Source organism: Taudactylus pleione, unplaced genomic scaffold (genome assembly GCF_031769625.1).
Source record: "Taudactylus pleione unplaced genomic scaffold, aTauple2 ptg000842l, whole genome shotgun sequence".
Taxonomy (NCBI): domain Eukaryota; kingdom Metazoa; phylum Chordata; class Amphibia; order Anura; family Myobatrachidae; genus Taudactylus; species Taudactylus pleione.
The window spans coordinates 5,128,237-5,142,551 of NW_028285244.1; the positions used below are offsets into that span (position 1 = coordinate 5,128,237).

The following is a 14,315-nucleotide window of genomic DNA, read 5'->3' on the forward strand; positions in this document are numbered from 1 at the left end:
TGGCAGATATTCAAACGGATCCAACTGGCTACAGTCCGTCCTGAAGGCAGCCAGCCCCATCCATGAAAGTTGTGGAAGACTAATAGTGAACAAATTCTACCGAGTTCCCGGCTCCTATGACTCAAGGACCGGAGGGACAACACAACATCCAAAGAGGCCTCCTCTGTAAAACAATTAGGAGCCCGGAAAACAGGGAATTTCCAGTAATGAGAAACATAGAGACTACCCCAGGAAGTGGCTCCGAAGAATGGCCCGGTCCAAGTGAAAAAACAGAAACGAGGAGCAACAGGACAGCGCGCCCAAGTCTGACACCTGCCAGGCCGATGCAATAGCCAGTAGGGAGACAGACTCCCATGTAAACTAACTAATGCCCACCGAAGGTAAAGGCTCAAAGGATGATGCCTGAAAAGCCTGAAGCAACAAAGACCAGTGTCATGCTGCCCTCGGAGAAACAAACAGGGGCTATATATAGAGAACTCCTTTAAAAAAAGTCCATACGTCAGGCAACAGAGCAATCTGACACTGGAAGGAGACCAGAAGTGCGGTTTCCAATCCAGACCCGCCTAGAACGAACCTGAGAGAGGATAAAAACTTTCTGGGGTTAAAGTACCCTTCAGAACACCAAGAGAAGTAAGTCCACCAATGCAGTGAAAAAAATTTGCAGAGAAAGGTATACGGGCATACGGATTAGTATGGCTGACTGCACTGGAAAAGCCCAAAGTTCTCAGGATGGATGCCTCAAGGACTGCACTGGAAAAGCCCAAAGTTCTCAGGATGGATGCCTCAAGGACCACCCTGAGACATTTCAGATCCGTATGGAAACACGGGCATGAGACAAAAACAACAACACTCGAGGAAAACACAGCGGAGCTTCCATAGAGAGGCCGAGGAGATCTGCGTACCAACATGATGTGGCCAATCGGAGGCTACCAGAAATACCGTGCCACCCTTGAACATCAACTTGCGGAGAACCTGGCCAAAGCAACTGCCCTCCTCGAAGGTGTTGCGACTGCAATTACTACTCTGATGGTTAATGTAGGTGACGGCTGTCACTTTATCGTACTGTACCTGGACAGGACGATGTTGGAAAAATGGCAGAGCCAGGCAAAGAGTCACGAAAATTGCAAGAATATCCAGAACATCCATCAGCAACTGACTCTAGAGCAGTCAGCCAACCCTGAAAGGTCTGCTGTCAGGTTACCGCCCCCCACCCGTGCAGACGTGCGGCACTGGTGAGGAGAACCCATTCTAAAAGCCAAAATGGGCGACCCTTGTCCAAGTGGGAACCCTGGAGCCACCACCAGAGGGAGAGCAGAAGTTTTCAAGAGAGAAGGATTTTCCTCTTCTTCAGCTGCAAATGAGAACAGCTCGACCAGGACAGAACTACAATTTGAGCATATTCCACCCTGTTGAAAGCAAAGACCAGAGAGCCCAGGATCTGCATCTGCATGCAAGAGAGTACTGACCCTCAGCGATGACACCAGAACCTGTGAAACCTGGCCAGCAGGCAGTGACCTTTTCAAGTGGGAAGACCCGCTGAATCTTGGAATCCAGTAAGGCCCCCAGAAAGTACATCTCTAGAAGGAGAAAAGGAGGAATTCCCAAATTATGATCCCTCCATGTGACTGGAGGAGATCCACGGATCAGAAGGTCATCTAACTAAGCAGAAGCCTGATACCCCTAGAGCACAAATGGGCTACCATGATCACCCTGACTTTCCCAAAGACCTGAGGCGTTGTGGAAAGACCAAATGGCCAAACCTGAAAAAGGAAAAGTTCCTCCCGAACCGCCCACACGAGGAATCTCAGGTGACTGAGCTGGATAAAAACATACAAATAAGCCTCCTGGGAGTACAAGGAGGCTATGAAAACCCCCTGGTGCAGATCCAGAAAAATGAAACAGAGAGACTTAATGCTCTGTGTGAGGACTGAACTCACAACCTTCAGATTATGAGACTGATGCGCTACCTACTACGCTAACAAGGCATCTTCCATACAGAATTTGGGGACCACAAGAACCTGTTGAGGTCCTTCAGGTTGAAGATCAGCTGGAAGGAACCATTCGGCTTCTGAACCAAGAAGAGGCTGGCCGAAAAGCCACTGCCCCTTTGAGATGGAGGAACTGGAACAATTACTGTACTTTGGAAGCCAGCCAGGGAGTGAAAAGACTCCCACAGGAACACTACTCTGCCTGAATCCACTGTAAAACCTGTGGAACAAAACTTGTCTGCAGGCCGCTTCCGAAAGGTTAGGGCAGTGGTCTCCAACGTTAATTGAGGTGTGAGCTACTTTAGAAAAATGAATCCTCCTGAAGAGCTACTAAAATTGTAAAAAAATAAGGTAATTTAATGAAAAAAAAAAATGTTTCATGAATTATTACAGTGATATTGTTATAGTTTGTAAATAAAATTTAAGCACAGGCACATTTCACTGTTAATTACTGGCTCCAAAGAGGTACGTTCAGTAGAGAAGTAAAATATATAGGCATGGCTGCTGTGTGATTTTCCGGCAGGGCTGGAGTCACTCGCTCCACCGTAGCATAGACACCGTGGGTGGAACCACGTAGGAAGCACGTCAGATGATTGCTGTAGAGGTTGCAGCAATCATCTGACACCCAGGGAGAGTACACTTCAGAGGTAACTGAAATCAGAGCTACCAAAATTATGACCGTGAGCTACAGGTTGGAGACTACTGGGTTACGGTATAGCTTCGGGAGACAACCCTCACACCCAGGCGTCCGAGGTGGTCGCTAACCAGGTCTCGGAGAATAGCAGAAGTTGGCCTCCCACACTGGTATCCCTCCTGAGGGGTGTCTGCTCAGCCTCCAATGGCTTTAGCCACGCAGGCGAAAGCCAGTGCTGGATGTGCGATAGCATGAGTATTAATATCTTTGACAAAAGGTTTCCACTTCCTATCTGTCGGATCCTTAAGAGATGCTGTAATAGAAATAAGAAGGGTAGTGTTCATGACTAAGCAGGCAATGCAAGTACCCTGAGGAGGAGACTCCCATTTGGCTAGATCCACCTTAAAGCCCACACCTCCGCTAAGAGGCCCTCTAGCTGCACAGATGATAATAATACTGCCAAACCTCCTTATGTGCAGAAGGCAGAAGGGAAACCTCCCCTGAAGTATTGGACATATGGTCCTCGTTAGCTAAGGAAACCTCAGGGTCCGATTCATAACCGGACAAGGGCGTAGAATTATCTCATCTGGAGGGACTGCGTCTGGAAAGATGCAGACAGCTGCATTAAACCCTGCACTGGTGAGGCGCTACAACTGGGTGCAGCTGGGCCCCTGTGGTTCCCTGACCGAAAATCGATTCCAGGCCGTGATGGTCAGAGCGCCGAATCCTAACCACTGCAACATTACCTGCGAGAAGGTCTGCATCCATGGCGGTTACGAAAAGAGAGGTAAGTCCAAGCCAGTTCCTAGTTGGAAAATGTGGTCGACCGAACTTTTTTGCTGCCAAGCTGCAAAACACCGGACACAGAGCATGGTCCAGAGGCTGAGAAAAAAGTACAGTGTTTCAAGTCCTGCAGTTGTGCACTACTGAAGCACCCCCATCCCGGAGTGCCTTGCCCCTGGAGTACATGTACAGCATTCCGGGTCTGTCCCCACACACCAACTAGATAAACTATTGTGTGCAATAAGAGGAAGTGCACTGAATGTGACCTCAAAACAGAAAGTGGAGCTTAACAGAAGAGGGTTTACCCCCGACCTGCAGAAATCCTCCAAATAAGAGTCACTTTGACCACCTGGAGAGGAGGCCGTGCAAGAACTTAGTGTTCACACTGTAAGCCACAATGCCATGCACACACAACAGTCAGTGCTGTAACAATTGGCAGTTAATGCTCAACAATCCAAACCCCACTCGGCAGGGAGGAGCTTTAATGTATAACCTGACCACAGGAGAGATGGTATACAGGGAGATAGGAGCCCTTTTACTGCTCTCCGAAGACTAATTGCGGAAGGCACAGATTAAATGGTTGTTCGGCGTCTCAGTTGGAAGGGGAGAAAGATTATCCCTATGGCATGGTGGTGGAGGAGCTAATGGGGAGAACCTACCTCCCCCCTGCTGAGCAAGATCCCCCAGGGCAATGGCTGCTTCAATAGAAATGCCCCACTGCCTGTGCCCTGGTAGTCTAGCGGAGGCAGCAGAAGACCTGAGCGACCGCTGTCAGCAGTGCCGGTGGTCTCACACACCGGCTGTCTCACACACTGGCTGTGATAGCTGCTGCAGCGTGGCTCCCTGAAAGCAGTGAACCGCTCATACATTGTTTAGTACTTCCGATGTTCCCCCCGGCGTCCAGCTGCGGGTCACTAGTGTCTGCCAGGGACCGGCCGAAGTCACTGACCCACTCGCCAGTGCTGCGCAGGGGGTCGGTGGACCATGGGCATCCTAAAAGACGCCTAGTGCTGCTCACTGAAAGTAAACATTTTTTAAATAATGCAAAAATAAAAGCAGAAAAAGCTAGACTGCTTAAAAGCAGTCTCTAACACGGTGCTGCTCCTGCAAGGCACCAGACTAAAACTGGCCCGCCTGGGGCTGGGGTATGGGGAAGGAGGAGCCGGGGCTGCTGGGAGAAAAAGTTTAAGTAGTTGGTGCCGGCACCCCTCCTGCTTACCCATGGTAATGCCTTTGCCCCCTATGGTATGAAGAAGAAATTAGATTTACACTAATATTGTCCTTTAAAGTAGGACTACAGGTTCCAGCAAGCCTGTCCCGCTTGCTGGCACTTGAAAATGATAATAAAGTTAATTCCATCGTTATTTTATAAATAAATATATATGCATATAATACTATAGAACAGCCTGATAGGACACAGGTCCGTCGCCCCCTCCCCGCCATCCTTCATGCCGGTCAGCTACAGCAGCCTCTCTCCCCAACCCAGCACATGCTGCTGTGTGCTGAGCTGCGGTGGGCCCAGGGAGGCCTCTGTCTGCATTATGTGTGTGCACGGGAGGTAGCGATCGCATTGAATGCCCACATTCACCGCCCCTGCCGGATGTTCCTACCTGTAGGGGCTGTGGCCACACTTCAATGGTTAGGAAACGCTTTCTGCAGTACCCGGGTCTGGCCCCGCTCTCAATGCCCCTGTGTACATGAGCTAACAAACTGCTGTCTAACGGCAAGGAGCTGATGTGCAGTCCATAAATCAGCCTGCCCGATAGAGAAAGCAGGCAGGGGAGGTGAGAGACATAGAGAGGGGACAGGGCCAAACATCTGCACTGTACTTGTGGATACACAAAGGCCGTGCACTGCCTCTGGCCATAGACATCGCTTGGCCCATGCTGTAACACTGCAGCTACCAACAGCCAGCAGAAACTGCAGAAATTGGGACTAGCCTTAGGGGCATCTGCCACCCTGCTCCTTGGCCCAGCCCACCCCTGTCCAACTCTAATATAATTTTAGGACATTTGTTGGGATGACCTGACCCTTTGCATAAAACAACAATACAGTAAACCACTCTGACCCCAAAATGAAAAATCGGGATACAAATTTCAAAGGTCTAGTGACAACCACACATGCAGAAGAACGTACCTCTAATACCTCCTCATATGCAGAAGAACGTACCTCTAATTCATCATAAAGTTCCTAAAATAAAATAATGCAACATAAAGTTTGTGATCAGAGTACAGAACAGTGAATATTTTTTAATTAATTGTGGCAGGTAACATTGTTTTCCTCATATATATTAACTTTCCTTATACAATATCTGATCCATAGAAAAAGTAATTTATCATGTGAAAAAAGGCGATTTACATTATTCTTTATAGCGATCACAAGAACGTCATTATATCCTAAGCTAAGCAGTGGGCACCCACAAAAACCAACTCTCATTGCTCCTTTTCATGATGTGATTTGCCCTGTACACCTGTAGACCATTCCAACCCTGCTTAACTGCAATCATCAATTGACTTATATAAGACATACAGGTAGCTAAAGTACTTACCCAGCTTTGGGAACTCAATGGCAAATCCATAATATATATATAACATATTCACTTAAATGTATGAAAGGGTTTTGGGAGGAGGTTTTGCCAAAATCTCTTCCATGCCCAAAATTTGTACCCCTTCCACTTGCCGATCGCATTTCCCATACCTTTATCGGGAAATACTGAGCCTGATGACGGCGTCTGTGATCAGCCTGATAGGACACAGTTCCGTCGCCCCCTCCCCGATATCCTTCCTACCTGTCAGCTACAGCAGTCTCTCTCCCCAATCTGGCACATGCTGCGGTGTGCTAGGCTGCGGTGGTTCCAGGGAGGCGCCTGCCTGCATGATATGCGGGTTCGGGAGGGAGCAATAGCATTGATCACCCACATATCCTGCCTTTGACGGATGTTCCTACCTGTAGGGGCTGTGGCCACATTTCCACGGTTAGGAAACGCTTCCTACAGTACCAGGGCCTGGCTTGCTCTCCACAGCCCTGTCTGCATAAACTAACAAACTTTCTGATGGCGAGGAGCTGTTGTGTAGCTCATAAATCAGCCTGCTTGATAGAGAAAGCAGACAGGGGAGGTGAAAGGCATAGAGAGGGGATGGGGTCATATGCCTGCACTGTATTTGTGGAGACACAAAGGCCGCGCAGTGCCTCTGGCAATAGACCGCATGCGGCCCATGCGTTAACACTGCAGGTAGCAGCGACCAACCAAAGGTCCATGAAAATGGGGCCGGCCTTGGGGGCATCTGCCACCCTTACCCCCCGCCCACACCACCCTTGGAAACCCCTAATATAATTTTAGGAGATGGATGTGGATGACCTGACCAGTTGCATAATACAACATTACAGTAAACCACTTCTAGACCAAAAGGAAAAATTGGATACAAATGTAAAGGAAAAGTGATAACCACACATGCAGAAGAACGTACCTCCGATTCCTCCATAGCATCCTGAAACTAAAATAATGCAACATAAAATTGGTGATCAGAGTACAGAATGGTGACTATTGCTCAATTCATTGTGACAGGTTTATTGTTTTCCTCATATATATTAACTTTCCTTATACAGTATCTGATCTATAGCAAGTCATTTATCACGTGAAAAAGTTATTAACATTAGGCTTTATAGCGATCACAAGACCGTCATTATATCCTAAGCTAAGCAGTAGGCTCCCACCCACACCTACTCTCATTGCTCATCTTCATGAAGTGATCTAATAATTATTCCCAAGTGTTGCAATTACTTCATGAGTGCATTTGTTTTTCAATTATTTTCCTAATTAAAAATTCTATAATACATACAGGAAAAATGACAACCAGAAGCCTACAAAACAGGATCATTTCATCGCCCCATATCATTCCCTATAGGGCACACTGCCATTAGGAATATTTACAGATGTGTCATCATACACAGAGAGTCTGTACGTCATATGGAGCCATATTTTAATTTAAATGTTGTGTCTTAGTCATGTCGCAGCACAAAGCCTCTGTAAATGAGATGCACATTTTGAGCATAAAAGAGGCTCGGCGCAGTTAAGACGCCCTGGACATGGCACGCCAAAGGGGGTTATTAGGTGCGACTGAAACCACAGTATAAAAGGACACATCTATATTTCTTAAAAGTGTTGATTGTTAAGGAACAAATCTTTCAATATCTTAATGATTAATATGTAGATGGGTTGTATTATTATCATCATTTATTTATATGGCGCCACAAGTGTTCCGCAGCGCCTTACAAAGTACATAAATAATTTGACAAGTGACTTACAGTACAAAACAATATAGGACAAGGATATGGATAATATACATTGCTACATTACTGACCATAACACCTAGATATGCAACAGAGCATAAGCAACCAAGTGTTAGGTGCCCTGGTGGGCTGGTAAGAAGTAGATGAAAGTAAAGTAAGGAGAAGCACAGGAGTTTAGACGCCCTGCTCGTAAGAGCTTACATTCTAAAGGGAGGGACAGAAACAGGTGTGACACAGATGGGGTAAACAGGGAGGAAGGAGCATGTTGCAGCAAGTTAGGATGGGAGCTGGAAGGCTTTGATGAAGTAGTGGGTCTTGAGAGCCCGTCTGAAGGATTGTAAAGAGGAGAGTCTGATAGGGAGAAGAAGAGCGCTCCAAAGGTCAGGAGCAACACGGGCAAAATCTTGGAGGCGGGAGTGGGAGGAAGTAATCAGTTGGCATGAGAGGCGGCGTGCATTTGTTGAATGAAGAGGGCGGACAGAAGAGTAAAGGGAGAGGAGGTCAGAGATGTAAATGGGAGAGGAATGGGTGAGGGCTTTGTAAGCGAGTGTGAAAACCTTGAAATGGGTTCTAAAAGGGAATGGGAGACAGTGGAGGGCTTGTAGGAGAGGGGAGGCATCCTTAACTCACAAGAGAGATTTATCGGTTTTATAGATTCAAGTAATTTATTACACTTAATTTAGGGTTTTTTCATAGAATTTAATAGTGAAATAAACTATTTTGCTTTCAAGCATTATGTATCATGCACTTTCTTAGTAATCACATTTATGACTGGGTTTCAACACGTGAACCACTTGTCAAAAGAGCCACTGAGACATTGGGTGAGCCCAGGTACTGGGGGTGTGGCCTCCAGGGGGGTGCAGCTCTGCCCTTTCATGGAGTATCTCCCTATGGTGTGCACAGAACGCGGATTGTTATCGAGGGAGGCGTGGTTACGATCTCCTTGGCAATTTGTACCTACCCCACACTTGGCTCCGCTGCTCATCACCGTGTACAAGGTACATGCACAGGTATTGCAGTAAGTAATATACTATTGTAGTGCTTTCTAATATATGCCATTATATGTTTTTATGCACAAATTGCAGTTTTATGTTATTATTTTTTAACTTTTGTTTACATAGTATAGGAGTTGAGGTCTTGTCCTGTCTGCTTTCTATGTTAATTGCCAAACATATTTAGACTAATCCACTCTGTCTGAAACTTTGAACGTTTTCAAGTGAGAATCTCTTCTGAGAGCAAATGTTTTATTTTCATATCTGTATCAGAGGTGGGAGGCCACACCCCTTATGAAGTACAAATGATAAAACGCATTGGTTGGCCTCCCAGTTTGTGCTACTGCTATGTTGCAGTTGGGTGCCCTGGATAAGGCTGATTTTATTCCCATAAGAAGCCTGGTGTGGTTATATGTGACATCTGATCTCTAGCTGGTCCTGAAGAAGCCAGATAAGCTCTATTATTTGTATTTAAATTGTGAGCAGAATGTGGGTGATTTAATTACTCATTTGTTATGATCCTGCTACACTGTTCTGGCCTGTTATATATTTTAGAACCAGTCATAGAAAAGACTATGATTGGGATCTCCGCAGAAGGGGATTTTACTCTAATTTATATCCATTCTGGCTTGGACTTTGTGACAAGATAAAGCAGTCATTACCACACAGTTCACTTTTTATTTTACTGTAATTTTGATATGATTATTAAATTACGACAGGACATAGCTATAAGCCATTTGCACAAGTTGCACCTTAACTAAATAGGAAGCTGGGCAGTGTGGCACCTATGGGCAGAGTAGCATAGGCACCATCAGTTCTCCTAAGCTAATTCAAATAACCATCTCTGCCTCGCGAGGGCTAATCTAAGAGAACCTTCACATAACTATGTGTATCTATATTCAACAAATCCCCAGCAGAGACTTAACTGCAGCGTTGGCCTGGGACATGAAGGGCCCACTGGAGAGTGCGCTGCAGTGGCAGGGGCCCATGCTTAAGGATTGCGGCCAGCTATGAGAAAATGTATGGTCAACACAAAGGGACTTGACAAACCATTAGGGAGAACATAGTCAGCCTGCAAAGAACATTGCTCTTTTATAAAGGAGAGGACAGGGGTGTATCAGGAGCACATACAGTAGCTAAAATACTTACCAGGTCGAGGCCATATAACATCTCCTGGAAGATAAAGTTAATTTCATCAATAATTTATAAATATATATATATTTATAAATATATATATATATATATATATATATATACACAGTATATTTAACATATAAAAAGGATGTCACTCTGTCATTACAGCTGTTCCTAGTAATACTTACCGTATATACTCGAGTATAAGTCGACCCGAATACAAGCCGAGGTACCTAATTTTACCACAAAATACTGGGAAAACTTATTGACTCGAGTACAAGCCTAGGGTGGGAAATGCAGCAGCTACTGGTAGTAATACCCCCCCTGGTACTGCCCCCAGTAGTAATATCCCCCCCTGGTAGTGCCCCAGTAGTAATATCCCCCCTGGTAGTGCCCCCAGTAGTAATCCCCCCCTGGTAGTGCCCCCAGTAACATCACTCGAATATAAGCAGAGGGGGGGCTTTTTCAGCACAAAAAATGTGCTGAAAAACTCGGCTTATACTCAAGTATATACGGTATGTATTAAAAACAGCTTTCGTAAGGTTCATCATTTCTGTCAGCAATGTAAACAGGCAGAACTGTATAATTATAACATAAATGTATATAGTATAAAAGTGCTGGTACTGGTATGACACTACTCATCTATGCAGTGGCGGATCTAGACTTTTCTTTTGGGGGGGGGGGGGGGCGGTTTATCGTTTAGCGCCGACTCCTCTCCAGTCCTGACTCCTCCCCTCTCCAGTCTAGACTCCTCCCCTCTCCAATTAATTTCATTAACACCTTGCCTTGCCAGCCAATGAGGTGAGCTGGGCGGAGGAGGGACGGACCTGTGACTCTGTAAATCTCTGCACTGAGCAGCAGGGAGCTCAGCTGGGCAGGGGGTACATATGTTGACAGGCAGTCAGTAAGGATGGAGGAGAGAGGGTCTGGGAGGCGGGAGCAGGACTGCCGGGAGTTGGACAGGGCGTGTGCGTTCCCGTCACAGTGAACCCTCACATTTTCTGTAAAATACCCCATTTCTCTAGAGGCAAAGCTACCATCTATGTATATATAAAGTATGAGGACAGGTGTTATAGGAAGCACACACACATATTATTACATTTTATTTATATGGCGCCACAAGTGGTCCGCAGCACCGTATATACGGTAAAGGGTACACAGAACATTACATTACAATACAGTAACCAAAATATAAACAGAACACAAGTAACAATCAGCAACACAATTCTCCATACACAGTACAGCTCTGAAGGTGAAGGCTGTCATAGAAGTGCTAGAGAAGAAGGCTGTGAGACAGTGGGGAGGAGGACCCTGCTCCTAGGAGCTTGCAATCTAGGGGAGGGGGGAGACGGACAGATGACACGAGGCATGAGTGTGTAGAGGGGGACCTGAGTGCAGGAAGTAAGCAAGGTAGAGATGGCTGTGGTGGGAGGGCAGAGACCTGGTAACATGGTTATGTGGTGGAAGGGTATGCTTTGGTGAACAGGTGGGTTTTCAGTGCACGTTTCAAGCTCTGCAAGGTCGGGGAGAGCCTAATCGAGCGAGGGACCTTCAACCTGGTCAATGCTACATTGAGATTTTAACCTGCAGTCCTTGCATTTCTTCCTGTCCCTTCCAGGCAAATTAGCTGACTGTTAATTTGTAAGTATCCCGTTGTTATTTAATATTGCTATACATGTATGTACCTTTGTAACCATTCTTTTCTATGTAACATTCTTTTTAAGCATTGTACTCCTTTTTCTGTAAATAAAGTATTAGTGTATTTCATATATGCTCCGAAACCTAGTCTCTGAAGAAGATTATTAGTCCGCTAGTGTGACGCTACATCTATTGTTAAGTACGGGAAGCAGAGGGTTGGTCTCAGCGAACTGTGTGGTCGTCTGGGATGCCGAGTCTGCGCAATTGTGGAGAGATTATGCGATAACTGTGATAATTGCTAGCAGCAGGAGGCAAACAGATTATCTGCGTGGGAATCTGGTTGCCGAGTCAGTGCAATTATTGGGGTACTAGAGGACTTTTGGCCTCTTTAAATTGTTTCCATCCGTGGTGGCAGTTGGTAAGTAAGGTATTTGTATTACGGCTCTCTGTCTATAGCAGAGGTGCACCCCCACGTCAGGGATACTGGGTACGGCTCCCTGACAAACATATACATGTAACTTGTACATGTAGAGAGCCTGAGAGCTTGTTCTAACAGACACGCATGTCCTATGTGTCTGGTGTCCCAGTGACCACTCCTCATGTGCTATTACTACCTGACATGCCGCTCTGCCTGATCACTGCCTGGAGCCTGCTATCCCTGTGGGGCACACATCTCACTGCCCCACCCAGCCTGATCATCCAGTGATAGCAGCATAGACTGAGCAGCAGTGGCCCCAGTAACAACTGTGACTGGTGATGCATCTGTGTTTCTTTCTATTTTCTAATGGGGTCTGGTGGTTGGGAAAATGGCCGCTGCTCCTCGTCTCTAGACACAGCCAGGGTACACCTGCTACTGCTGGTTATCACCCTCTAGTGCCCGGATTTCTGCCCCCTACAGGTCACACATGCGCACAAGAGCCCCGATGTCTGGCAGAAGGAGCTGGACAGGGGCGGCGGGATCTCAGAAGATCCCTCTTCGCAACACGGACCCTCTTCCCATAGGGAAGGAGCAGGTTGCGAGTCCGGGGCATTCGCCATCTTCTACTGCACTCAAGCTCCGAAAATCTTATATTTTAGGAGCTTGATGAATTCTGCCCCATACTAGTGTATGGGGACAGCGGGCCAATCTAGAAAAGGAAGGTAAGTAGAAGATATCTGTGATACTAGTGTATGGGGACAGCGGGTCATTCCGCAAAAGGAAGGTAAGTAGGAGATATCTGTGATACTAGTGTATGGGGACAGCTGGCCATTTCAGAAGAGGAAGGTAAGTATGAGATATCTATGATACTAGTGTATGGGGACAGCGGGCCATTCTGCAAAAGGAAGGTAAGTAGGAGATATCTGTGATACTAGTGTATGGGGACAGCTGGCCATTTCAGAAGAGGAAGGTAAGTATGAGATATCTATGATACTAGTGTATGGGGACAGCGGGCCATTCTGCAAAAGGAAGGTAAGTAGGAGATATCTGTGATACTAGTGTATGGAGACAGCTGGCCATTTCAGAAGAGGAAGGTAAGTATGAGATATCTATGATACTAGTGTATGGGGACAGCGGGCCATTCTGCAAAAGGAAGGTAAGTAGGAGATATCTGTGATACTAGTGTATGGGGACAGCGGGCCATTCCGCAAAAGGAAGGTAAGTAGGAGATATCTGTGATACTAGTGTATTGGGACAGCTGGCCATTTCAGAAGAGGAAGGTAAGTATGAGATATCTATGATACTAGTGTATGGGGACAGCTGGCCATTCCGCAAAAGGAAGGTAAGTAGGAGATATATGCGATACTAGTGTATGAGGACAGCGGGACATTCCGCAAAAGGAAGGTAAGTAGGAGATATCTGTGATACTAGTGTATGAGGACAGCTGGCCATTCCACAAGAGGAAGGTAAGTAGGAGATATCTGTGATACTAGTGTATGAGGACAGCGGGCCATTCCGTAAAAGGAAGGTAAGTAGGAGATATCTGTGATACTAGTGTATGAGGACAGCGGGCCATTCCGCAAAAGGAAGGTAAGTAGGAGATATCTGTGATATCTCCTGCTTGACCTTCTTGATGAATGGCCCGATCACTTAATATTTACAATTGCATATGAAAATGTGCTTTTTCACCTGCCTTTGTGAAAATTTACTGATGATGAATAGGCCCCTATGTGACTTATGCTGGCCATACACTAGCACGATTTCGGGCCGATTGCACAATTTTAGATGCGTCGCACGATGTATTATGTAGAAAGCATGTAGTATGTAGGTAGGATACGATCCGCTACGCGCTCCCGCCACTCTTAAATCGTATCGTATGATCAGATGTGCAGCCCATATTATCTATCGTAATCATGTGCAGATCGCGTGAGAAAAAAACACCTAATCATGCGACCGGGTCTGCCAGGGGGTTGCCGGGGAGTTCACGGGAAATCATAAGATGAATCACATCGGGCTAGTGTATGGCCAGCATTACACACTACATAAGGAAGTAGAACTGAAATAAGAGACAATCATGAGGCTAGAACGTAACTACTGTGGTCATGCATTCCAAGTAGGCTGGATTTGACAAACAATAATTCTGTAAACTGAAATATTGCAATATTATATTATAAGTAAATCTACATAGGTAAATCTACAAATGTAGGTGTAATTTATACATTTATTAGAAGTAATAGAAGTTGGGCGATGTAAAGTAGATGTAGAAGGGAAGAGTAGATTGGTGGACCATTAGCTAGGGACTGCACAGCGAAGACCGTGACCCCAGCTTATAAGTAACCAAGCAGTGGTGTATCGATAATGGGTGCTGGGTGTGACGTGCACATCGCCTATGGGTCAGGAGCGGCCTCGCAGCACATAACGCACACCCAGGACTGATT

General features: G+C 46.2%; 1 protein-coding gene across 1 annotated transcript in view; it reads right to left on the reverse strand.

Annotated features, from left to right (window-relative positions):
- Window positions 1-14,315, reverse strand: part of PARP4 (poly(ADP-ribose) polymerase family member 4) — a 271,504-nt gene that overhangs the window by 109,973 nt on the left and 147,216 nt on the right. Inside the window, exons 32-34 of the mRNA XM_088458553.1 lie at window positions 9,837-9,860; window positions 6,873-6,899; window positions 5,542-5,595 (exon numbers count right to left, since the gene is read on the reverse strand). Coding sequence (XP_088314679.1) covers window positions 5,542-5,595; window positions 6,873-6,899; window positions 9,837-9,860 — 105 coding nt within the window. The remainder of the gene's footprint in view (window positions 1-5,541; window positions 5,596-6,872; window positions 6,900-9,836; window positions 9,861-14,315) is intronic.